Here is a 27,166-nt window from a genome sequence, read left to right on the forward strand (position 1 = left end):
GAAACTAAGAAACTAAGAAACAAAGAAGCAAAGAAACTAAGAAACTATGAAACAAGGAAACAAAGAAACAAAGAAACTAAGAATACTAAAATACTAAAATACTAAAATACTAAAATACTAAAATACTAAAATACTAAAATACTAAAATACTAAAATACTAAAATACTAAAATACTAAAATACTAAAATACTAAAATACTAAAATACTTAAATACTAAAATACTAAAATACTAAAATACTAAAATACTAAAATACTAAAATACTAAAATACTAAAATACTAAAATACTAAAATACTAAAATACTAAAATACTAAAATACTAAAATACTAAAATACTAAAATACTAAAATACTAAAATACTAAAATACTTAAATACTTAAATACTTAAATACTTAAATACTTAAATACTTAAATACTTAAATACTTAAATACTTAAATACTTAAATACTTAAATACTTAAATACTTAAATACTTAAATACTTAAATACTTAAATACTTAAATACTAAAATACTAAAACACTAAAGTACTAAAATTTTAACTAACAAATTAAAACTGAAAACTTATGATTTTTTGTTTAAAACTAAAAACAAACATAATCCAGCAGATTTTTAAACCTTTATTTTCTTTTCTTTACAGGTAATTTCCAACACTTCATTAATTCAATGTCTTCTTATGATGTTAGTATGTGAGTATGTTTTATGGCGATTTTGCCGTTAAAAATGTAGGTTTTGTGATAATTTTGAATTATTTCTTGAGAAGTTTGTGATAAAGATTTATTTCTGACAATTTTTAAGAAATTTTTGTAGTTTTGTAAGTTAAACTGCAACATTGTTCAGCAAAACGATTCTAAACAAATCGGCAAAGCAAACGTTTACCCGTTTGATTACATCAGGGGCTGGAATTCGCTGACGTCCCCCCGGCACAGTGTTTGCAATCAGACGATGATGACGACGACGTTGGGACGATAATAAATTTATTAGCTGACAATTTAACCTTGAAGCAGCTGGCTCGCCGGCTAGCCGGATATAATTGCTCGAGGCGGGCAATTATCGCCGTTTTAAAGGTTGAGCTGAGAACATAGTTTTGATAACGTAGTCTTACGTCAAAACGTTGATATTTTAATTGATTTTTTTATTCAATTAATCTTTCAATTAATTAAACTGATCTCTCTTAATCCATCAGTAAAATCAAGCAATTTCTGGGCGAACCAGATAAATCTGAAAGTACTTAAAAGGGCACCCTCTTAAGTCAAGTCACTTTAATTTAAGCCCGCATGCATGTATGTGTTTGCATAGCACTCACACGTGCAGCTAGAGAGGGTGAGGAAGGAGGGGGTTTCATGAAGTGCACTGCAAACAAGCGTGCTAATAACGAAAAATTGCTCGGCCGATTGAATTTATTACGCCACCACATGGACTTGGAGCTAGAGCTATAGCTAAGGCATTTACGTTAGACACCATGGTTGAAAGTATCGCACTTGGTTGCGATTAATCCGCCGCCGCCGCCGCAAAGTCTTTGAGGAAGTGTGGAAAGTGTTTTGGAATGTCCCCAGACCCCATGTGGTGGGATGAATGTTGCAGTTTGAAAGGGTTGGAATGTGAATTTGTTAAGCGGTTGGAATGTATGTCAGAAATCTAAAGAAAAATAGTTGAAAAGTTGGAAAAGCTACCTTTTACCTTTTCATCTTTTCAAGTTTAAACTTTTGAAATTTACAACTCTTCAACTTTTCAATTTATCAACTTTTTTTAATTTTTCAATTTTCAACCTTCAACTTTTCAACTTAATTTTTTTCTGCTTTTTAACCCTCTACAACCCAACCCCGCTTTTAGACGGGCTTCGATTTAAAAAATCGCCAAAAAATCATTTTTCAATCGATTTTTGATCTTTAAAAAGCATTGGAAAGAAGAACTCTTAAAATTTTAGAAAATTTATGGGTTGGAAGTTTTACTTATTTTATGTGACTTTGCCAATGTTTTTAAAAATGACATTTTTTTAGGGTTATACTTTGGCTGCGTTTTTTACTAACATTTCCTATATTTTAAGTAAAAAGAAGTATGCAGTAATTTTTCTAGTGTCCCAGACTATGCCTCTACGCATTTTTTTACAACTTAAATGATAATGGTGCCATTTTATAGCAGAAAATGTGAAAAACAGGCAAAAAATTGAAAAAGTGACTGTAAAAACATGAAAAAATTAGATAGGCAAAATGTAATGATAGGAGGTGGTAGAATAGGCCAAATACTACCAAAAACAAACATAAACTAAACAAGATAAATGCAAATTAAAATACTAAAAATGAAACAAGAAAAACATAAAACAAGAGAAGTAAAGTTTTTCGTAGAACAAAAGTTGCTCAAAATGACCTCCTAAACACGGGAAAAATAAAAAATTTCGAAAAAAAATTTGGGCAGTAGAGGGTTAACTTTATTTTCTTTTCGACTTCAACCTTTAACTTTTCAATTTTTCAACTTATCAACCATGATGTCTAATGAAAATTTAAATTGTTTAAAATTGAAGGTTGAAGTCAAAAAGAAAAAAAAGTTGAAAAGTAGAAAAATTTTAAAGTTGAAAAGTTAAAGGTGAAAGTCAAAAAGTAAAAAAAGGTGAAAATTAGATAAGTTGAAAAGTTGAAAAGTTGAAAAGTTGAAAAGTTGAAAAGTCGAAAAGTCGAAAAGTTGAAAACTTGAAAAGTTGAAAAGTTGACATGTTGACAAGTTGACAAGTTGAAAACTTGAAAACTTGAAAAGTTGACAAGTTGACAAGTTGACAAGTTGACAAGTTGACAAGTTGAAAAGTTGACAAATTGACAAGTTGAATAATTGAAAAGTTAATTAGTTAAAACGTTGACAAGTTGAAAAGGATGAAAACTTGAAGCTGAAAAAAAAATAAAAGTTGAAAAGTTAAAAGTAAGAAAGTTTTAAAAGTTGAAAAGTTGAAAAATTTAAAAGTTGAAATGTTGGAAAATTGAATATTTTAAAAGTTGAAAAGATGAAAAGGAGTAATTCCAGCTCAAATCAGGAATTTTTCTGGTACTTTTGTACCCGACCCTCTCCGATTTCTATGAAACTTTGTAGACATGTTATCCAAGGCATATATAAGCCATTTTTCTGTATATGGAGCCAAATGAACTCGAAAATGACATTTGAGAAGGGCGTAAGTTATTTAAATATTTTTGTATTTCGTAATTTAAAAATCACTGTATCTCGAAGCCGTTGCATCGTATCAAAAAGTGGTCAAATACAAACTTGTAGGAAATTGTACGAGCTTTCTAAAAAAATACACTCCACTTTTTTGAGTTTTTTTTTTTTGATTTTTAGGTTTAAAAGTAAAATTGGAAGGTGATGTCACGATTTTTTTTCGCTCAATTTTTTTGAGGAAATGGCCTAAGATGTTACAAAAAGACTCCTGAAAAATGCAGGATGGTATGCCTCTCCTAAAAAAATCATTTACTAAAACTGTTTTTTTAAAGTGGTCAACTAAAAAAAAGTGGAGTGTATTTTTCTTCCATTGTATTTTTTTTTTCAGATGGCCCGTTCAATTTCCTAAAAGTCTTTAACCACTTTTTGATACGATGCAATGGCTTTGAGATACAGTAATTTTTAAATTACAAAATTCAATAATATTTAAATAGCTAACGCCCTTCTCAAATGTCATTTTCGAGTGCAACTGGCTCCATAGACACAAAAATGGCTTATATAAGCCTTGGATAACATGCCTACAAAATTTCATAGAAAGCGGAGAGGGTCGGGTACAAAAGTATCAGAAAAATTCCTGATTTGAGCTGGAATTGCTCAAAGTTAAAATGTTGAGAAGATAAAAAGCTGATAAGTTGAAAAATTGAAAGACAGGAGATTAAACAGTCAAGCAAGACATTTTTCTTGAGCATAATTGACCTCATAATACAATGTCCGATCTTGACGTCCTTGTTTCACTTGTAATTCCGCAAAACAAAAAATTAAGTCCGTCGACAGCTTCTGTTTACAGCTTTTCAAGCAAAAACAACACATTCCGCTAATGTTTTTGCCATCATGTACGAAATGTTATTGAACAACAAACCACCCCTTAGGGGTATCAAATTTCCCTAAAATGCACCACGCGATGGTATTTCAATTTCACCACTCAAACGCCATTCTACGCCTCAGAAAAGATCGTTCTATTTCGGCAATAATTACCCAAAAACGTGCCTCGACCTTGGGCCGGGGGACATGAAATCACTCTGTTTTGACGACGTTCTCGGAACAAGTCCGGCGAAAAAATTAACGCGACCGAGAAAAATGCGCTATAAAAGTTAAACAGCTGTTGAGTACAGTTTTTCTCTCGCAGGGGTGTGACACGAGAGGAAAGAAATGTCACTGTCAAGATCAATTTTGGGTCGCACCCCGAACTTGAGTGCTTGGTTTCTTTTTTTTTTTGGCGCGAAACCGCAAAAATTAAAAGTGACGTGAGTCTCGTGAGGGCTTATTTTTGGTACCGAGCGTTGGCTTCAAGCGCAAAGGGATTATTAATAAGTGACAACTCTCTAGCTGTCGTGGTTCCTCATTTTGGCGTGGAGGGTGTTATGATCGCGATACGTCCACAAGTCACAGCTAAGATGACAGTCACGCAGATTATGTTCTTTTAATTTTTAAGACTTGGCCGATGACTACATTGTCGAGAGTATTTTTTTGCGATTTTAATTTGTTGTGATGACGCGATTCTTGGTGTGGTTTATGGGGATTGTCAGCTAGAAAACTGTAAAGTGGTTGTCTCTATTAAGTGGACAGAGTTGTCGAGCAGGACACACGGGTTTTCTAGGTTGGTCGAACCATACATCAAGGTAGAACATGTTGAGCAGATCCGGGAACGGTGATTCATACAGTGGTGTGAAAGTCAATTTTTTTAATAATTTCATTACTTTAGTCCCAACTAGCACATTGAATGATTCGCCCGAATTTCACATAACTTAAAATGTTTTTTATGTGGTATTTTTAAAAGCATTTGCAATTTGTTGTGGTTTTAGGAATTACGAAAAGTAAAATTGTTTTTTTTATGTTCAGTTAGTCTTGTTACCTCAAAAACTAACCTACAAAATGATTTGCCCAAATTTGTTTATGACTTTTTTACATGCCCAGACGAAATATTTCACCGCTGGTGTCATTCGAACGACATATGCCAGCCGTAAGGCCATAAATCTGCAATTTGTCGGCTTGAAAAGGCTACCAAACTCGCGTTAGCCGATCTTTGGCTCAATTGCCACCAAGCAAACCACACCAAAAGTTACAGAGATAAAGTCGTAAAAAAGCAGCAAATTTCATGAGATCATCGCTCATTGAAGATCATCACCACAGCAGCTACTAACTCAGTAGCGGCGGCGGCAAACTTCAAAGGAAGAAATCGCTAACAATGTTTTGATTGGAGTCGATTCGCACCCTAATCGACCGCTGGATTTGCAACATTTGCATGTTTGCTAATCGTGACTGCAACAACATCGACTAGAAGTGGCTGGCACGCAATGTTCTACGTGCACGAGAACCGGCGAGGCGTTCAACTGACTAATTGCTTTGGCCGGTCAGGTGCTACGACTTGGAGTGTGAACACGATCGAGATCGATGGCTATCTTATCGGAAAAGTTTAGTATTTGCGCGGTTAGAATAAATGTGTGTACTAGAATGAGTTATGTGAGAGGCGTTTCTACGGTTGCAGTTGGACCTAAGTGTCAATTTTAATGGATGCAATTTGTTTTCTAATGAACTAGGTTATGTTCAAGGTCAGAATGCAGCGTATTTTCAATATAAAAACCTCAAATTCAGAATTTCATGACATCAAATCTGGAAAACTAATCACACTTTTGTTTAATAATTTAAACATTGCATTTTTATATATTTTGTCCTATACATTAACAAACAAACAAGAAAACATAACTGAAACTAGTGTTTAATAATGCTATGCTATGCTATGCTATGCTATGCTATGGCATTTTTATATATTTTGTTCTGTCTGTATTAAAACTGTATCACATTAATTCACTTTTATGCTGTAAACTCCACTTGACCAACCTCAAACAAGCTTCCAAAATATCAATAGCACCTGACCCCACTGTGCCTCACAACGGTCGCGTGACCGCGTGAGTTCAAGGCCAAACCACGGAAGATGCCCCCAGAGACCATCTGCTGCGGTCAAGCTCCTAGATCCGCGTGTGCAAACCTCAAGCCAAAAACGTTTGTGGCTTTCGGCAAACGTGTGTGAGCTGAACAATTTGAAGAAAACACGTTAGTTGAGCATCGTTCGAGGGAGCTACATTGAAATTTTTGGTTCATTTTGGGTAAAAAAACCCTCTCAGAAATGGGTAAATGGGGCATCTGTCAGATTTAAGTGAATTTCACTTAGAATTAAACAAAAGTTGAGTGAAGTTTACTAAGATCTAAATACAATTCAGTCACATCTGACACATGCCCCATTTGCTTATTTTATTTTGGTTTACTTTTGACGAAAACTGAGTGATTTTGAATTTGCGTGTGTAGGCTTTTGACAGTTCATTGATGAACACTGAAAAAAAACTAATAAATGAAATAATCTTCAAATTTTGAGTTTTTTAAAAATAAAATCAAGAAGATTACAAAGTTCCACCACCAAACAGTTCCAGAACTCGGCAACCAGCTCACGTCTTCCAAATGCAATCCAGACATACTCGTCTGTATTTATTCGTAAACTTTCGCCGTCATCGCTAAAATTAGCCGACTCATTGAAAAATTACAAACACTTTCAGTAGTAGCAGCAGTCAAAAAGCAATCCACTTGTGAGATGCCCCTCATGAAAAAAAAGTTCAAAAAAGATAAAAGATTATCAGCGATGACATCACCCGAAAATCTGCTGGCACTGAAATGAATATCAACACTCAAATGTCAGCCGTAGGGGGCACCCATTTTTAAAAAAAGCAAGAATTCGTCTCTTTATTTTTGCACATCAGCGCAGAAAAAGCACAGTCGGTGTTTGTAAACATGCGGTCAGTAAAAAAATCTAGCGAGTGTGTGTGTGTGTTTCTTACGCTAATTTTTGTTTTACGACGTGCGAAGCTAATGAACTGAGCGTGTGATTTTAATGCAGTGTTTTGGGACTTGCCAGATCAAAGATCGAAATTTAAGACAGGTTATGAAGCAAATCTGGGTTAAGGTCGACTCCATGTTGAATTCTACCTTTGACACTTCGTGTCAATAAAAATGTAAACAGAAACAAACTATAAACATTTCCCAATTTTGTTGACATTTGTTGACTCCGTTAGTAAACGTCAAAACAATGTAACGCAATGTAAAGTAAACATCAACTCTAGAACTTTTTTGAAAAGGTCCTATAAAAATTGTAATTCATATGTTTATAGGACCTTTAAAAACAATCTTGAACTAACGTTTATAAAGATTTTTTAAAGTCAATCTATTTTTTTTAAATAAATCTAAACAAATTATTTTTTCAAAATAATTTCAAAGTTGCTTGCTCTTCATTCGAATTTTCACTTATAGGCAACCTCTTTACAACTTCCCTGAATCTTTGCCAATTTCATATGCAGCTCCTTTAGTTGCAACGCCAATGCTGCGTGCTTCTTCTGTGCGGTCAGAAAGTTTTCCTTGACAGCCTGGTTACTTTGCTCCTTGGCATGCAGCTTAGCTTCCAAACAAGCGATCTTCTCCTTTTGATCAACAATTGTTTGCTCTAAATTTTGCTGTGGAGTCTTCAACAGTTCATTCTTTGCCGTGATGGTTTTCTGCATTTGTAAAATGGTTTGGCCCAACTCCTTTGCCTTCGCATCCGCTTTAGTCTTCTCCAGCGCCAGCTGTTTCACTGCATTAGTTTTGACGTCAAGTTGTTCCTTCAGTTTTGTGTTCTCTTTAGCCAGCTCTTGCAACTTTTGCTTCAGTTCTTCATGCTTCAGCCCTTGCTCGACCTCGGCATCAGTTTCAGTCCTTAGCTTTTCCAACTGCTCCACGATTTCATCACCTTTGATAGCTTCTTTCTTCTTGAACACACTTCCCAGCTTCAAGTTCTCCTTCTGATAGCCAACAATCGTCTCCAGCTGGTCGATCCTGTTGCTTTGCTCGACGCTCTTCAGCTCCAACGCTAGCATCCTGGCTTGTTGAAACTCTTGCACCGACCTCAGCTTATCGTTCTCCGCTTTCAAGTTGAAATCCTCTGTATTTTCCTTCTGCTGTAGCATTTCCAACGCCGACTCCAGCGCTTTCTTTATAGATATGTCCAGCTCCTTCGACATGCTTCGTTGTTTCTGCTTCCTAGACCGCTTGCTTCTTACTGACTTCATGCTTTCTTTCTATCCAAAATAAAACATTCCTTCACCGATAGGTAAACCAAATACAGCTTTATTATCCTTGTTGTTTACATATGCTCTACCTATTTCCTGGAATTCCCCCACCTCACACATCAACATTGCGAACGAGATCCTTAAGCCGTCTCATCATGCCGTGCATCTCCTTGTTCTTGCACTCCAACCCCTCCTTCTCCACCCGGGAAACCTCCGCCTGTTGGTTCTTGTCCACTTGCAGATCCTCCAGTTCCTGCTTCAGCTGCTTGACCTTCTTCTCCTGCTTCGCCAAACTCTTCTCCGCGCCCTTCAGCAGCGTCTTCGCGTTCTCATTCGCCTTACCCGCGTCCTGCAGCTGCTGCTCCAGGTCAATGTTGTGGTTGCGTTCCTCCAGCAGCAGCTCGCTCAAGTCCTTCATCTCCTCGTCCTTCTTCTGCAGTTGCTCGTCCAGCTGCTTGGTTTTGCCCTCCAAGTCGGCCTTCTCCGCTAAACATGCGCTCAGCTGCTGACTCTTGTCGGCGAGCAGTTCCGACATCTCGTGCTCCAGTCGCTTGATGTGTTCCTCATGTTCCAGCAGTCTGCTTCTTTGGGTGGCCACTCTGGAGTTCAGCTCGACCTTGTCCTCGCTCAACACAAGTAGTTGCTGCGCCAAGTCCTTGCTGTTGTGTTGCTCTTCCAGGAAAAGCTTGCTCAACTCCTTGTTGTCAGCGTCTTTCTTTTGTAGCTGCTGCTGAAGTTCCTTGTTGTTGATTTCTAAAGCTGCTTTCTCCTCTATCCACAAGCTCGTCTGTTGATTCCTTTCTGCGACAAACTCTGCCATTTCATGTTTCAGCTCCTTGATTTGAGTTTCGTACTGTGTCATACTGTTTTCCATCGTTACCAGTAGTGATTTGAGTTCCTCCTTCTCCTCCGTCATGACTATCAGATGCTGCCCTTGGGCTTTGTTCTGGTTGCGCTCCACCAGTAGCAACTCGTTCAGCTCTCCGTTGTCGTTGTCCTTCTGCTTCAGTTGATGTTCCAGTTCCTCGTTCTTAGTCTCCAAGTTGGACCTTTCCTCGTTCCATAAGTTTGTTGCTTGTTCTTTATCAGCATTTAGCTCAGCCAACTGCTGCTCTAGCTTCTTGATGTTTTCCTCTTGCTCCATCAGTCTTGTCTCAGCACCCTCAAGCTGAGTCTTCAGCTGTTCCAGCTTCTCATTCGTGCTAAGCAGTTGCTGATCCAAGTCACCGCTCCTGGTCTTCTCTTCCTGAAGCAGATCAGCTAACTCTTTGTTGTCACCACACTTCCCCTCCATTTGTAGAAGCAGTTCGTTGATTTTCCCCTCCAGCTTAGCCTTCTCCTCTTCCCACAAACTCATCTTCTGTTCCTTGTCCACCCGTGCCTCCTCCTGCTCCTGCTCCAGCGCTTTAATCTGAAACTCGAAATCCGTCATTCGCTTCTCCATCGCAATGGTATCCTCGCTCATCGCCAGCAGTTGCTGCTCCAGGTCCTTGTTTTGCTTGCGCTCGACGAGCAGCAGCTCGCCCATGTCTCCAATCTCGGCCAGCTTCGATTGCAGCTGCAGGTGCAGCTCCTGACCGGTTGTCTCCAGCACCGACTTCTCCTCCTCCCACAGGTGCATCGTTTGGTCCTTGTCGGCGCCCAGCTCCTCCAACTCCTGCTCCAGTCGCGCGATGCGTGCCGCGTGTTCCTCCACGGTGATCTTGGTGGTCGCTAGTTGAGATTTCAGTTCTTCCCTCTCCTCCTGCATGCTTTGCAGTTGCTGCTCCAAAGTGCTCCTCTGTTTCCGCTCCTCCTCCAAAAGATGGCTCAGCTCCGCGCAGTGGGCGTCCTTCTTCTGCAACTGAACACGTAAATCGTCAATCTTATCCTCCAGACATGTCTTCATCTGCTCCCACAAGCTAATCTGTTGATTGTTTTCAGCAAGTACCTCTTCTAGCTCCTGTTCCAGCCGGTTGATTTGTTCCGCATGCTCCTGCACGGTTTCTTCAGCGATCGCCAGTTGAGACTTGGTGTTCTGCTGTTCATCCTTCAAATGGTCATTCTCGTCGGTCAAATCTTGTAGTTGTTGCTTGGTGGCACGATTCTCTTCGTCTGCTCCTTGTAGTTGGAGCAGTAACTCTTGGTTCTTTGCTTCCAAGTTTGTTGTTTCCTCTTTCCACAGGTTTGCCTGTTGATTCTTGGTGTCAACGAGTTCCACTAGCTCTTGTTTAAGACTTTCGATTAGCTTTTCATGCTCGCTTAGATTATTCTGTGTAGTTTCGAGTTGAGACCTGAGTTGCTCCTTTTCCTCGCTGATCACCTGCAATTGCTGCTCCACAATCTTCTTCTGATTTCGCTCCTCGAACAAAAGTTTGTTGATCTCTCCGTTGTCCCCGTCCTTCAGCTGCAACTGCTGTTGCAGATACTTGATCGCCGACTCCAAACTTGATTTTTCCTGCTCCCAAGCGGTCGTCTGTTGGTTCTTATCGGTGACTTGCTCCGCCAACTCTTGATTCAGTCGCTGGATCTGTTTCTCGCACTCCATCGCTCGATTCTCCGCGGATACCAGTTCAGACCGAACGCTTTCCTGATCAACCTTCAAGCGTTCATTATCGGTGGTCATTGCTTGTAGTTGCTGCTTCAGGACTTCCAACGTCTGATTCTGTTCGTTCAGCAGTTGTTGATCTTCGTCAATCTTCTTCTGCAGGTGACTTTGAAGGTTCGTGTTTCTGTTTTCCAAGTTGGTCCTTTCCTCTTCCCAAAGACTTAGCTGATGATTCTTGTCTGCGTTTAGTTGCACAAGTTCTTCATTCAGTCTTGTGATGTCTGCTTCATACCCCGTCAACCGTTTGCCCATGGTTTCCAGCTTGACCTTTTCCTCTTCTATTGAGAGGATTTGCTGTTGCTTGTCCGTCCGTAACACCGCCAACTCCTCATTTAACCTAACGATCTGGTTTTCGTATTCAGTCAAACGATTCTCCGTAGCTGTCAGCTGCGATCTGCACTCCTGTAACTGTTGCTCCAGAACCTGATTCTGACTCCGTACTTCCTCACTGTCACTAATCTTCCGCTGCAGCTGCAGATTCAATTCGGTGTTCTGTGTCTCAAAACTTGATTTATCGGCTTGCCACAAGCTCATCTGCTGGGTCTTCTCCGCGTACAACCCCGTCAGCTCCTGCTTCAATCGCTCGATCTGCTTTTCGTGCTCACCCAGCTGCGTCTTCACGTTCGTTTGCTCCACCATCAGCCGAAGGTTCTCCTCGGTCAAGTCCTGAACCTGCTGCTCCAGCAGCTTGTTCTGACTTCGCTCGTGCTGAAGCTGCAGGCCTAGCTCCTGATCTCCAGCGTGCTGCCGGCGCTGAACCGTGTCCAGCTTGTTCACTAGCTTCTTGAACTCGTCGGTGACTTGCGCGAGTTCCGAGCCCGTCGACTCGTAGCTTACCGGTTCGATGGCACTCCTCGAATCGTTCAGCTTCTTCATCGAGTCATCGTGGTCTCGCGAGTCGTCATCGTCGTCCAGGACGATGGTTTCCAGCGTTTCCGCCTTGACGTTCCGCTCGGGTCGGCCGAACTCCGCCTTGATCCGTTTGGTATCGAACGGGGTGAACTTTGCCTCGTACGGATCATCGTCGCCGGCTTCCCGTTTGACCTTCTTGTGGCGAAGTGTCACCAGCTGGCTCGATAGCTGGTGGTTCTTGTCGTTCAGCAGCTGGAACGCACTCTGCAGCTGCAGCAGCTGCTGCTCGATCTCCTTGATTTGGTGCTGGTCTTCCGGTTGCTGCATTTTTTTGGAATGTTGATGCAGTCTCTTCTCAAATTTTAATGTTTATAAGCTGTTGTTTCTCTTCGTATGATACACCAGATGTCAACAAAGTAACAAGTTATACCGAGACAAAACTAAAATAGGTAAACAAAATCAAAAGTAAATTTAAATAATAACTTTACCTAACAACAGTCAAACTCAGTTGATTTTTTACGACGTAAACATTATCTTGACATAAACGTCAAACCAACCCAGATCCAACTAGAAAAACTTATTCAAACAAGAAAAACCTAGCAAATTTCCCACATAATTTGACAGTTGGAATTTTGAAAGTTCACATTTTGTTTTGAGTAATTTCAAATAGGAATTTGCGATTTTTTGAAGAATGTTCCCAAACATATGTTATTGAACTTTGACAGTTAGCGAGAGACGTTACCTCAATGTTGATTTATCTTGAATCTGAAAGCAACAGGTAAATAAGATAAAGTTATATCAAACAAAACAATGAAAATGGGCCAATGTCGAAATGTAAACGAATAGACTATCTTGCTCACGTCAGTTGATGTTTACAATAGGAACGAGCGGGATACTCTTTGTTTACACTTCGCCATTGGTCGAATTATTTGTTTTGCTAGATGTTTTGTACAGCTGTCAAATCAAGTTTCTGATTGCTAACAATTACAATAGGAAAGTAAACAACTTTTAGAGCACCGAAACTCGCTTTAAACTGACACGTAACGCCTCGTAACGCCACGTGCCTCTTCACCGCGCTATTTAACCTGAACTAACACAACCTCGAAAGCTGCAAGGCACCCGCACTCGAGAGTTTGTTTACATCACAAATACCATCGCAGCCGTTTTCATCATCTGTTTGGCCTTCGCCGTTGCCCTTGAATTTCCTCTTCCCTATTATCCCCGCCCACCATTCCTCCCTCACTTTGGCCGCCAAAACAACAGCTGACATTTGCAGGGCACGCTTGGATGCATCCCGATGACATCCATCTCTGTCGCGTCTTCACGACGAACGAATGCCGCGCGCCGCCGCAAATGCTCTGTTTTGGGGCGCTGGTGACATTTCCCCCCCAAGGAAATGAGGTTAGGTTTGTCGGCACTCCGATCTGCGCAGAATCCGGCCGCAGCCGCGGCGTTCGAGGACGACGCACTTCGGCTCGGGACCGCGCACAGGGTGTGTCAAAATGGGGACATTTTGAGGAATATTTGGTGAAATTTTAAGGTTAGGAATGTTGAAACAGATTTAAAGACGCCATCTTAAAACCAATTTTGACAGCTGGAGGCGTCGCGAGCGAGGCGTCCCCACATTTTCGCTGGACACTGTGCCAGACGCATTTACAGCTTGACAACAGTGCGTTGGCCAGAGGGAGACAACGCGCGTTGCGGTGTCCTGCTCCGGGCCGCGATGCGGGGTTCCGTTTGGTCGTGCCGGAAGGTCGTCAGCCAGTCCCGTTCCGGCGGTGTTACTTAGCGCACCACGTTCGTCCGCGGTTTCGGTCTTCGGTAAGGGGTTGGGGTTGCCGGATGGGCCGCAGTTCCGGTAATCGTAGGCTACTGAGACGTCTGCGGGTCATAAATTACGAGAATTTCGTGGAAAGTTTCTGTGATCCGAAATTATTCATAAGCGAAGTGGATATCCAACGTCCTTGGAAGGTGTCTGTCCTTGAAGTTTGAAGCAAACTGCGGTATCCTTGAGAAATGACCGCACCGGAAGGATTAACGACCGGAACAGTGCATTGAAGAACCTGGAAAAGTCGCTAGTTCAATCCAAGTAGTCGTAAACCATTTAGCGCACAAACACACTGAAAAAAATCTACGCTAGACTAAAGAGAAAGAGAGAACGGTTGAGACGTCGACGGAAAGCGATTTATTTTCGTTGGATCCGTTTGTCGGGGAATCTGGACGCTAATTATGAAATATGACACAGAGTGTTGCTCTTTCGGTTGTGTTTACGAGAAGGAATTCTACTCGGCGTCTTAAATTTTCGTGCGTGACGGTTCATCTGGTCGTGTCTCAGAGATTTAGGAGTTCAATGTGGTGAACTTGAAACGTGAAGGGACGTAGAGGGTTAACGACATCTAGTGGCAAACTGAAAAGAGAAACTTGCATGCAAGATCAAACTTTCTTTTTAGCGACATCTCGTGTTGAGTAGGGAAATCTTATTCAAATTGAGCAAATCTTTTCTAAAACAGATTTAAATCGAACTTTCATTTGTGCGTGTGTGTCCCTCCACCGTTTAGCGTGTAACCGGCCCCAAAATGGGGGCCACTTTCTCGCTTTTGATCTGCTGCAGTAAAACTCTGCAACGTCGTCTCCACCACCATCCTTCTTGCTGCTGTTGCTGCTGCAATCACTGCGGCCTGCATCACCAGCAATGCAGAAGCTCGCATCTGCAGCATCCCTGCTCGGTGGTGGGATGTCATCGTGACGGCAGCGCCATCACCACCACCACCAACACCATTACAAGCCTAGGAGTAGATGAACTGCTGCAGCGAAATTGGATTAATAATGTAAAACGACGTGATAATTAAGTGATAATTGCGCGACGCATCGCGAAACACTTTTGTTTTGTTAGGTTTGCTCCGTTACTTCCAAGCGCCCAGCTGGTGTAATCAATTGTTGCAGTGTAGCAAAAATGTGGCCTGTAAATAAGCCTTCTTTGCTTGTTGAGAGCTGAAGCGTGTAAAAAGAAGAGGAAGTTGGTGTTACAGAAACAATCAGATCTATTTAGTGAATAAGAAGAAAAGTGTAATAAAGAAGGAAAATAAAAAAGACATGTAAAAAAATCACACGTGATAACAAACTTGTAAAAAGAATAACATAAGACAAATGTGATAACTTTAAAACAAAAGAATAGTAATTAAATGATGCGAAAATAGGTCAGTGAGATTAGGACAGTTGGGTGTGCTAATTGCAGGAATATGAGAGTGACAAATTTAATGAAAGAGCACTATAGCCAACAAAAATTTACGAAAATTACGTTTGTATGGAAAATTAGGGCGGTCGGCCTTCTTGCATACAATACAGCAATTGCATGCAATATGTTGAAAGAGCGAATTTCGTTTGTTGCGAGTTTCGTTTGTTGAAAGAGCGAATCGCGCTAGTTCTTCAAAGGAAAAATGGAGAAAACCATTCTGTCCTGTATAAATATTTTTGAAAAATCCTATCTTCAATGTCTCTTAGACAATTTCATAGCAAATTTTCTGAAGAAAAATATTTTCAGAAATGGTCACTCATAGTCACTATTTTTAAAAAACGAAAAACTGCAAATATTTCGTTAAAATAAAACTTTCGGTGGCTATATCTTGAAAACGGTGCCCTTTATCACAAAATCTGTAAAGTACTTTTCGATTGCAAATTCAATTATACATAGAAATTGAGGTCAAATTTTTTATGGTGTAAAATTTCGATTTTTTCCAAAAATCACTATTTTTTCAAAAAATCATAACTCGGCGGCAGATTTTTTGATCACACTTCTCTATAGCTCAAAATATGCGGGTTTTTGTCCCCTAAAACATATAAAAAAATCTCGAAAATCAAAAATTACTTATTTTGGGAAATTGAGTTTTTGTGAAAAAATGTTAATTAAAAAATCAGCAATTTTTTTCCGTATACCTATTTTTTCTCAATAGTCCTTAACAATACCTACAACTTTGCCGAAGACACCAAATTGATCAGAAAATTCACTCAAAAGTTACAGCTGTTTAAATATTTACGTACCATTTTTGTATGGACAACTGCCAAAATTGTATGGAGACTTGTATGGATGAACCAATGACACAAAATAGCTTCTTTCAAAAAATACAAATAATTAAAATGGTCGAAATCGGCCGATTTTGTAGAGAATTGCTCTACTTATATGGAGTTTAATAGTTGTTGATATTGGATATGCTCTTTTCCATAGGATGACACTGCTCAATCCCTACACATACTAAAATGTCTGTAAAAAAAATCTGGGTGCAAAAGCTCTGATTGATGTGCACCGTTAATTTCATAATGCCAACTTTGGATAAATTTTCATATTTTTTTAATTCAAAATAATACAAAATGCTAAATTTTCGAAAAGAATTCAGATTTCTTCTGGTTCATTTAACCAATTTTGATTTTTGAATAAAATTATTTTTTGCATTTTTCGAAATTCTTGAAAGAAAAAAACGTTAATATTTGCAAAATGGTTACCAAACTGCATGGATGTCATAACTTTGATTTTTATGGTAGCACAAAATTTTGAAACTTTCACAAAATAGGTATCTTATTTTTTACAATTGAAGTCACGTTATTGAATTACGATAATTCTATCGGCGATAACCAACGAAAACTGATTTAAATTTAGTTATCAATGTGATTTTTTTCACTTTTTTCTTAGAAAATATTTAAAACAAAACATACCTAAACTACAATATCGAACGACACCAAACTATGCTAAGATTTTCATGACTTTTGGGGGAAAGTACGTTTTTTTACAATATTTAGTTTTCGTAAATTTTTATAACTTGCAATATCGGTCTCAAACGACGCGAAATTTTGTGTTGATTTTTATTGCAGTAGAATTTTGTTTGGAGGAATACAATTTTGAAATCTAAACTTTGGGTTTAAGGCTACAGTTTTAATAATTTGCTATGAAAACAGTATTTCAGACCAAACAAATAAAATTCACTGCGAAACCATTAATTTTTTTCAAATATATTTAAAACAAAAAAATATCTTGACTACAATATCAAACGACGCCAAGTCTTGCATAAATTTTCATGGTGTGGATATATTAACTTTTGGTGGAAAATACATTTTTTTTACAATATTTAGTTTTCGTAAATTTTTATAACTTGCAATATCGGTCTCAAACGATGCGAAATTTGGTATAATTTTTTACTGCACTAAATTTTTTAAGAGGAATACATTTTTTTTATTGTAAACTTAGTTTTTTTAAGGCTACAGTTTTGATAATTTACGATACAATCATTATTTAAGACATAAAATTATAATACAATGCGAAACTATTCTATACCCACATTGCAAAAAATGAAATTTTATAAAAAAAATTTATAAAAAATACTGTATTTGATGAAATTTTAGTATTTTCTTAAACAATATAAAACTGTATTTTGTGGCATTTTTAGTATATTACATAAAAAACTGAAATTGTACAATACAAAATTAAAAAAAAGCGTATTTCATAAATTTTTAGCCCTCTAGAAAAAGAACATTTTAAGAACTATAAGTTTTCAATTTGCTACGTTATCGAATATATTGATGTTTTCAGTAAAAGTTTTCAAAGTCTGAGAATAATTTGTTTGAATAAGTTCATCTTAAGGAGTTACTTTAAACGAGTTATCGTCGGTTAGATTGTGCCTAGTTTTCCATGTGATTATATGAGACAACTTTAATGATTAACAGTGCGAATTATTTATGTTTTATGTTCTCTGAGTATCTTTTCCATATATTTATTTTACGGTACCTTAAACCGGGGCGACATTGAAAGGATTTAAATTTATTTTTGGAATATTATCCAACTGTTAACGTTTTCTCAAGATTATTATTTTTAAAACAAGTATTGGGGTAGGCCACACAAGGTCCATGAATTATTTTTGAAAAAAAAAATGTCAATGGTGTTCAAAAATTAGTTGCGATGAAAATTCTTATTTTGAATTCCGGGGTGACTTTGATAGTCATAGTTTTTCTTGTTAAAATCAGATTTAAGGTGCTCAAATTTTATTGTTATGGCAAATGAACCATGACTAAAGTAGCTGATACATTGTTAAGGAAAAAACAATTTTTATATTAAGTAAACTAAGTTTATAAGCTTTTTAACAAAAAATATTTAAACTTAAGGTAAAATTGTTAAAACTCTCAATTTTGCCCAGAATTCGTGAAAACTTGTATTGTTTATAAAATTATCGATTCAAATTGCATTTTAAACTGAATTCGAAGCAAAAGAAAAAAAACAAAATCAAAAGTTGTTTTTTCAAAAACACATTGTATTTATTATTTACAAAAACATTTTACCTTCTCCTAGTGGAAAATTGTCCAAAGAATCCGAAATTGCATTCTGTTTTCCGATTCGAAATCATGTTCATTGAGAAAATCATGAAAATTTGAGAAGATTAAAATTATGCTAATCATCAACATTTTCTTAGTAATAGTTAACTAACTTTTTAAACTTTTCAAAATTTTATGAAATTTCGTCTTGAAGTACTTTGAACACTTCTCTACCATGGTCAGTATGATTCCATAGCATTCCGTACGTATTTAATTTGTACTTTTCATTTTGCGGAAAATCTCAAACCTATCAAAGTCACCCCGTTTTACGGTATTTATTTTAATGGGAATCTCGAAAAACTTTGATGCAACGTACGACTTTAAATCAAGAAGCTTAAATTAGAACTTGCACGCAAGTTTGACTAGTCACTTTAGCGACATCTATCGTTGAGTAGTAAAGACTTATTCTCATTAGAGAAATCAGTGAGTTCGAATGATTTTTCTGCAAGAGACAGTTTCCAAGTGCTGCCAAAAAGTCTGCCCTCTTTTTGAATCCTTTCCAGCAGCTTATAAACTCATTCAAACCACCATTTCAGAGTGACCAAAAGTGCCGAAAAGTCGACGCCGGCCGTTGTTAACATTCCGAAGAATGTCGACCGTTAAATCAAAACGCAGATCGTATCACAACGCACATATGTAGAGTAGCCAATGGGAGGGGAGGCTTATTCATTGATATGTGCTCTCTGGTCGATGGTGGGAAATCGAAATTTGGCCGATGTCCTGAAAAAGGCAATGAAAAAGCAGTGCCGCCGCGACGGAAAGTCTCTCGTTTTGTGGGGCCATTTTTCTCTAATCTCTATCTCATCTAAACCCTTAAAAGTAAGGAGGAGAAGTGGGGGGATTTGACATGAATCTGGTCTGGAAAGACACACATGGAGGGGCACACACGAAACCGAAATCGGGGATTTGAATCCGCTGGTAAAAATATGTTTTTGTGTTGTTTTGTGGGGAACGATGTGTCTTTTCGAATTTGCGATTGAGACGTGAAGATAAATGGGCTGCCGGGGCATGATTTTGGAGATTTGGAATAAAAACTGTGTGTTCGCAGAGACGGATTGGAATTTCGTCTGCGGATTTGAACATGGTGTAATCGAGATCGAGATGTTTGCCTGAAAACATTTGGCACTTTCAAACAAAAAGAGCATGACTAAACGAAACAACAGTCAAAAGTTGAGTTGAACAGAAAACTTGCGTGCACATCTATTGGTCAGTAGGAAAAGCTATTATTATTATTTGCGAATGTTGGATAAAAAAACAAAAAAAAAATGACGTCTGATGAGAAATAATTAAATAATTGAAAATACAAAAAAAAAGCTAAAACTACTAAAAACTGACCCAATCTGTCAAGCCAAGCTAGACTAGAAAAGTCAAAACAAAAACAGTTGTCTTCCACAACCATATCCAATTCTAATTTTGCCCGCTCGTTTTACGGCTGACCCGCGTCGTAACGGCAGGTCGTCCACGCAAACGACGATGACCGTGCGCGTCCATTTCAGCCTCAACAGCCGCCGATCATGATGATGATGATGATTGGTTGATGAGTTTCCAAGTAAATTATTAGGCATTTGTTGCAAGCCAGACTTACACGCTAAAGGTAATTGTTTTAACAAGCCGGTTTTCTTTTCTAGTCAAGTTTAATGGGTTTCGACGGTAGGAAACTAACAAAACGGAAACAAAAGAATCATAAACAGAGCGCAAAAATGATAGTTCTAATGTGAAAACATCAAAACAGAAAACAAGCAAAAGTGTTGTGCCTTCTAACAAAAACGGAAAGTGAGACTGACTAAAACCAAAAACACACAAAACGGTACTAAACGAGTGTAGGAGTAACTGCCAAGCAATAGATGAGGTAATCTCATCGAGAAAAAAAAACACCAACAAACTTCATTGACACATATCACGTGGTCGTGTGACATAACCTGCAGAACGAGGGGGGGTTTAGAATGCAATAAAAGGAAGGAAGAGGACACACCGACTTGCCAGAACACAGATTGACACACGTAATGTACGATGCCCACCACGATGAGGCTAGCGATCCAAATGCACCACGTTGCTCGATAACGACGTTCCTCCATCGGGTTGCTTTCACCGTGCTTCATGCGTCCTTTTTCCTAGAGAATGTATGTTTGTTGTTTTCCTCTTTTTCATCGATACCACACATAAACACACACACACCCACTGTGTACAAATGCTTTTGTTTTGCTTTGTGTTATCTTGCATGCAAGCGGATTTGCCATAATGGTGGATGTTATAAAAAATTGTGAGCTGACACTGTGTTATAAACAGAAGATTTCTAGCAAAACACTGTAAATGGGTCAAAGACAAAGTGTAAACAATCAGTGTATCCTGTTGTGAACATCAACTGACGTGAGCAGGATAGACTGATTGTTTACACTTTACACTTGATTTATAGCAGTGCCACCATTAACTAAAAATTTCGTTGTTGTTTATTGCTAGTGTTGCCTGTTAATTATTGAGATTCGTTTTGCTATTTTTTTAAACTGTTTTTCAAAAGCATTTAGCAGCAAATAATCATCATTTGACACCTGAATTCCTCATTCCTTAAGAATTGAAAAAAATGATGCTGAAAATATGACATAAATAGGTTATTCAAAAAAGGGTATATGTCCGTATTGTAAGCCTGCTTAGCAAAGTTTCCTCTATATCAGGCCTGCCCAACGTCCGGCCCGCGGGCCGGATCCGGCTCGTGAAGCCATTTCATCCGGCCCGCGACGGCATTTCAAAAATGTTCTATGACCGGCCCTGTTCATGGACTGTTCATGAAATATTCAATAAATAAACTGAGTGTTTAAATTAAAAAATAAGCATGAGATTAAATATTCACGCAAGCAAAAATTTAACGTGAAAAATTTTGGATTTTATTTGTTTTTTTTTTTTTGCTATAAAATGTTACTAATTTAACGTATTATTTGGATTTTGCCTTTGTATTTTCAAAGATTTTTGTTTCAAAATCTAACATTATTCATGTTTGAATTTAATTCTTATCATTTTTATATTGATGACTTCAGAATTAATCAATTAACTGAAAAATGGCTTAAAAAAATAAAATTATCCATTTCGTGAGAATGTGAAATAAAACTGAAGTTTTTCTTTTTTTAGGTACTTGATTAAAATTGATTTTAAAATTCAAATATCGTTTTTTTCAGAACATCTTTTCAGTGATAAACTCGTGTTTGAAAAAAAAAACTTTTTAAAAGCAAATTATTAAGACCGAAGAAAAAATAGCTGCAAATATTTTTAAAATATTGAAATGTTAAAATGAGTCAATAAATCTGGGAGCATTGAATATATGACACGTTCTTCAGTATATTTTTCATAAACTTCGATAGTTTAAAGAAGTTCAATGAACTAAACATGAAAACTACTCAATATATATTTTTCTACACGTTTTAAAATTTGTTTGTTTAAAATCTTTTAAAATGTTTTATAAAATATATTTCAATAAAGGTGAACAACAACGCAAAAACTTTTTTTTTTGTTTCATTACGCTTGGATCCAAATTATTTGGATCCAAATTTCGTTTAGATAGTTTTTGTCAAGCCTCATTGATTTCTTTTATACATGGTTGTGTTGGCAATCAAGCTTTCAAAAAAAACTTGCAACGACCAGTTAAATTTGAATATTTTTGCCTTTTTTTTACTAATTTTTAAATTAATTATATCAAGGTATTGAATAGCAATCTACAAAACCAATAACAATAAATGAAAAAAAAAACTAAATGAAAATAAAAGAAATAAACACATTTTTCAATGTTTTGATTCTTATTTTCAACACTAGTTTATTCATTTGATTACATGAAAAGAACCTATAAGAATAATTTTATGAAAAAAATGTTTACTTTTTAAATTTTTTATCAAACATTGGTTCCGGCCCGTCACTGCTTCAGAAAAATCAGATCTGGCCCGCAGGGCCAAAAGGTTGGGCACCCCTGTTGTAGATAATTGGTGATTATTTTCAATTTTTCGGATGCAAGACAAAAAGTCGAAAGACATAAGGTCGAAGGACAAAAAGTTGAAAGTAAGAAAATGAGAAAAACTCTTAATTAAATCATATCAAAATACTATTTGAAAACAATTTTATCGTTTTTCGTATCGTGTTAATTAGTTTAAAAATGAGCTGTTCTTTAAAAAAGCGTAAAAAAAACATATAATATGTCTAATATGTTCTAATTACAGTAAAATGTGTGCAAGTTTATCCTTCCATTCTAAACATGATTAGATTTTCATAAAGAATTAGGATTTTTTGAAACCAGGGATGGAAAAATCGTAAAACAATTTTTTTCGCTTGCGACCTTTCTTCATCCGCAAAAGAGGGAGAAGGCGAAACACGCAAAAAAAATCGATCCCGAGCTTTTTGGAGAGTATCAATCAGTTGAAGATTTTTGGTGAATCTAATTGATTTCGCTTTGTTTACAAATATTGTTCGGCTACGAAAACTGACAAGTCATTTTTCGACGTGCGATGTTACACCAGCAAGTGTAGTAGTCGATGAATCCAGATGATGATTTTTTGAGCTTCACTTTACCGATCTTTCATGCGCGATAGAGGAAAGCCATGTTTCCTTCTGATTTTTTCCTCTGATGATCGTTGCCTAAAACATTTTTAAATTCCTTTGAAAATAATGTGGTCATGCTTGGATAATATTTTTATGAGTTTATCAATTCTTTTAAACAAAAGCAGTTCTTCAAGTTTTATGAGAAAAGACAGAACTGTTCCTAAAATAGATTATTATATATTATTTTAAATTTAAACTCATTTTTGTACCATTCAAATAAATATTCTTTATTTAAGAAATATTGGTGTGAGTTTTTAAATAATTCAAGCGTGAGTTAATATACAAAACAAATGTTAGAAATAGTCTGAACTCGGACATAATATACATAATGAACGATTAGGAATATTTTTATAACGTTTTTTATGCATATTTTTTTAGAATTTTTAATAAGTGCGTCCATCCCGGGAATTCACGGGACAAAAATCCCAGGATTTTTCCAGAACCGGGAATTCCCGAATCCCGGGATTTTTGATAATTTGTCCCGGGAATTCCCGAAAAAAAAAACAAATTTTGGTCTGGAAATTCTGATTTGGTTGTGGAAATATATAGCATTATAATTTGTATTCGGCATATATCAGCATTAATTTAGTTTATTAGGGCAAACTGTTTAAATTTTAGTTTATCGATCTGCCTAGCGCTTTAAAGATTTCATATTTGATTTTGAATTGAATTTATATTTTTAAAAGATTGATATGACCTCCGTGTACGCACGAGAGCAAGCAGCAGTCAAGTGCTCAGTGCTCTATCGTTTTTTTTCGGATTTTTTCGCCGTATTTGATTGTGATTACCCGCGAGTTTGCTTCTCCAGCATGCCAAAGGCCGGCCGTGGCCGTGGCAGTTCGAGTGCGGCCTCGAAAAACCCGCGAAGTTCGTCTACCGGCCGTGTGCAAAAAGGTAAACAAACCAACGCCGTGTCGACCGCCATCGCGCAGGGGAGCGTGAGCGCAGAAGGCATCGACAAAAAGTTACTTCATCCCGGATATGTTCCGAGATCACCAGTGCGAACCCGTTCAGGTACTTCCGGTGCCACGACCAACACGTCAACATCCGCCAACATTCCCATCAGGAACGAGTTCCAGATGCTGAGCGACGACGAAGAAAACAACACCGACGGTAGCAGCACTACCGACGACGACGACGACGACGATCGTCGTGCACGGAAAAAAGTGCCGACGCCAAAAACGAACAATTCTCCAAAGGAACGTAGACCACCTCCAATTTTTGTTTTGGACGCGTTGGTGGACGATGTTGACGAGTTGCTAAAAGGCCTCGGATATTGTCTGAAAATCAGTAAGTCGTCAGTGCAAGTCTACACATTTGACAACAAGAACTTCGACCTGGTTGTGGAGAAATTGAAGTGTAAAAACTTTAAGTTCTACACATTCGACCCCGTGCAGAAGACAGCTGTTAAGGTCGTCTTGCAGGGGTACCAAGACCGCCCGATCTCCGACCTCAAGAAGGACCTCTCGGGTGCCGGTATAACACCGCGTGACATAAAAGTCCTCTCGCGGAAGACAACAGTCACAGGTACACACACACTGTACCTGTTGTACTTCGACCGCGGCACCGTCAAGATTCAAGACCTGCGGCGAACTAAGGCGTTGGACGGGTTTTGGGTAAACTGGCGGTTCTACTCAAAGAACCCGTCGGACGCAGCACAATGCCACCGTTGCCAGAAATTCGGCCACGGCTCACGGAACTGCAACCTCCCGCCCCGCTGTGTGAAGTGCGGTGAAACACACCTCTCTGAGGCGTGTGCACTGCCGTGCAAGGCGGACTTGGGGGAAAAGGCAGAGCAAACCAAGGCACGCATCAAGTGCGCAAACTGCGGAGGTAACCATACCAGCAACTACCGTGGATGCAGCGCACGGAAAAGCTACCTCGAGGAGCAGGAAAAGAGGAAGAAGAAAGCAGCAGCATCCCACCCTCCTCAGCGAAGTACGAGCGTAACCGTGCCGGCAGCTGGTCATCGTACGGTTCCAGCGGACAACTCAGCGTTCCCTCCTGGATGGGGGCGATTGTTCGCCAGCGTGGTCGCTGCCGGTAGCGGCAATGCGGCCCAGCAAGAAGTTACCAGGGAAGATCTCTTTACCCTGCCAGAGTTCTTTGCTCTCGCAGGGGAGATGATGACGCGGTTTCGGACCTGCCGTAACAAGGCGGAGCAATTCCTGGCCCTTGGGGAGCTGATGATCAAGCACATCTATAAAGGATAAAAAACTGTGATCTAGTTTTAAGCTTTCTCTATTTCTATCCCCTTTCCCTTGCAATTTTAGTAAGTTTTTTTTTCTTATTTTTCCTTACTCTTGGTGACACCTTTATTTACTAGTAATAATTGTTCCAAAATGGATTTGATGTAACACACAGCTGAAAGGAACTCCAAAACTCTGTTATGTATCACAAAAGAACTTATTGTATCTTGATTATTCACCAATAAAACCGAATTGAATTGAATTGAAAAAGATTGATATTTCTACTTATATTTATGATTTAAAAGTTGAAAAAAATCAAATCAAATTATGTTTCATCAAGCACTGGTATGTGGGGCAAATCAGGACAAATGAAACGAATTAAGACAGAACAAAACAATTTCACAGAACACCGATTTTTTAATTTATTGTTCTAAAATCTCCTTACCTATTTAGACTGTTTTTTCCTAGTTGGCGGTAGTAACTTAAAAATAATTTGTAAAATATGTTTTTTTGCAAATGTTTTTTTGTGAAAATTAAACATTTTAGCACTTGTATCAATAAGTAAAATTTTCAAATTATTTTTTAATTTTAACGATGAATTTATTTAACACATGGATGTTTGCAAAATATTCATTCGAAAGGCGTTTATTCGGGATTGCAAAAGATGTTGTAAGCACCTTGTTGTAAAACTTGATTTTTCCAGCACTTGTAGTATTTCTAGATAACTTTTTCAAAACAACAAATGCGCCAAGAGTTTCCTATGTACATAGGACCTTTTGAAAAAGTAATCGAGATTCATCCGATAAATGTACGACTCGTGCTGAAAAAAATTTCTTTTTGCCACTTGTTGCATACATTTTTATTATGTAAAACATGAAATTCAAAACTTATCTTAAATTTTACATTGGTTGGTGTCATTTAATTTGTTGTCGCCTCTTGTTTTTCAAAGATATTTTCAAAGAAATTTTTCAAGCTTTTCTGATCATGTCAAATAAAAAAGAAATATATGCGTATTTGCCGAGCTTCTGTGGCCGTGCGGTTACGGGTTTCGCTTTGTAAGCGGAAGGTGATGGGTTCGATTCCTGTCTGGCTCAGCAAAGTCAGATCCCTTAAAAGAGTAAATATGCTCACTGGGAATACTGACCGGTAGGGGATGGGTTTCGACAAGCGGCGTTCTGGATTTCCAATCCAGAGGTCGTAAGTTCGATTCTCGTACCGGGATGATGAAGTTTTTTAAGTTTATTTAATTAGAATCACATTGTTGTTCATTTAAAATCCAAAGCACAACAAAGAACAAAAAACTTATTTTAATTTCATATAGGCTTTTTAAAAACTGTCGTCCTTGTATAGATTGTAGTGTAGATTATCAGCAATTTATATGATTGAGCTAATTCTATGATTTTATGCTTGAAAACATAACAAATATAATGAAAACTTAGATTTTCTTACTGTTTAAAAAATATCCCGGGATCCCGGGAATTCCCGGGATTCCAAAAATATTTTTCCCGTTTCCCGGGAAATTCAAAGAAAAATAAAAAAATCATAAATTCTCTGTTATTTTGCATTTTTTTACAGTAATAAAAAAAATGAGCTTGGAAATTTAAAATTTGTTTTTTTTCATTAAAATTTGTTTCCAGAAATTGATATGAAAAATCAACCTAAATGAACTGATCTTATCCAATCTTTTTAACTTCAAACTGTATTTTTTTACCTTTTTACCTTTTTTCTGGTGTTTGATTTCAGTTTATACCCACTGAAGACAGCACTACCTTAATTTTCACTTGGTTTTTTACTGAACAAAAAATATATATGGAGCTGTCAAACTTTCCCGAAATAACAATAGATTTTCATTAAATGAAAAATCCAACAAAACCAGCTTGACCAAATTAGATTTTCTTAGTAACTGAGAAATCGAATCAAAATTTCATCGCGAAATTAAATCAAAGATATATATTATCAGTGGGTGGATTAAAGTAAAATGACTCAGATTGTGTTTTCTCATAATTTCATAGCCGGCCAACAGATGTTCTATTGGTTGCTTAATTTAATTAGTTCCAAAATAGAAAAAAATAGAATTTATTCATTTTCCTCTCAAACAGCATCCAGCGTGACCATCTCACGAAATCCCCGCAATTTGTTTGAAGTCTACGACGCCCTTAGTGCGGCACGTGAGCCACTTGCAAGTTCACTTTGCTGGGATTGCTCCAAATGGCTTTTAAAAGAGGGATTCAATTGCATCCCTCTCTTTTTCCTCTAAGTGTTCATTTCATTGCAGTCAAAACGTGCCTAACAAGTTAATAAAAATATAAGGTCTGGGTCTGGT

At 37.7% G+C, this 27,166-nt stretch overlaps 2 protein-coding genes across 2 annotated transcripts in view; one reads left to right on the plus strand and one right to left on the minus strand.

Moving 5' to 3' along the window:
• LOC120424769 (uncharacterized) overlaps positions 1–27,166 on the plus strand; it is a 426,898-nt gene that overhangs the window by 291,777 nt on the left and 107,955 nt on the right. The gene's annotated exons all lie outside the window — the stretch shown is intronic.
• Positions 8,399–12,778, minus strand: LOC120424768 (myosin-11-like). The gene is made up of 2 exons (XM_039588973.2): positions 10,217–12,778; positions 8,399–10,129 (listed from the first exon to the last, which is right to left on the minus strand). Exons 1-2 carry the CDS (start codon positions 12,050–12,052, stop codon positions 8,399–8,401), a joined length of 3,567 nt encoding a protein of 1,188 aa, XP_039444907.1. The 5' UTR covers positions 12,053–12,778.

Source organism: Culex pipiens, chromosome 1 (assembly GCF_016801865.2).
Source record: "Culex pipiens pallens isolate TS chromosome 1, TS_CPP_V2, whole genome shotgun sequence".
Lineage (NCBI taxonomy): Eukaryota > Metazoa > Arthropoda > Insecta > Diptera > Culicidae > Culex > Culex pipiens.

Excerpts from the sequence above, each read along its gene's own strand:
- LOC120424768 (XM_039588973.2), bottom strand. The coding sequence starts at position 12,052 with ATGCAGCAACCGGAAGACCAGCACCAAATCAAGGAGATCGAGCAGCAG. Across the intron at positions 10,130-10,216 it reads TGGAACAGGAGCTAGAAGAG|TTGCAGAAGAAGGACGCCCA; the intron begins GTACTTGCTGAA and ends TTACGTGTTCAG.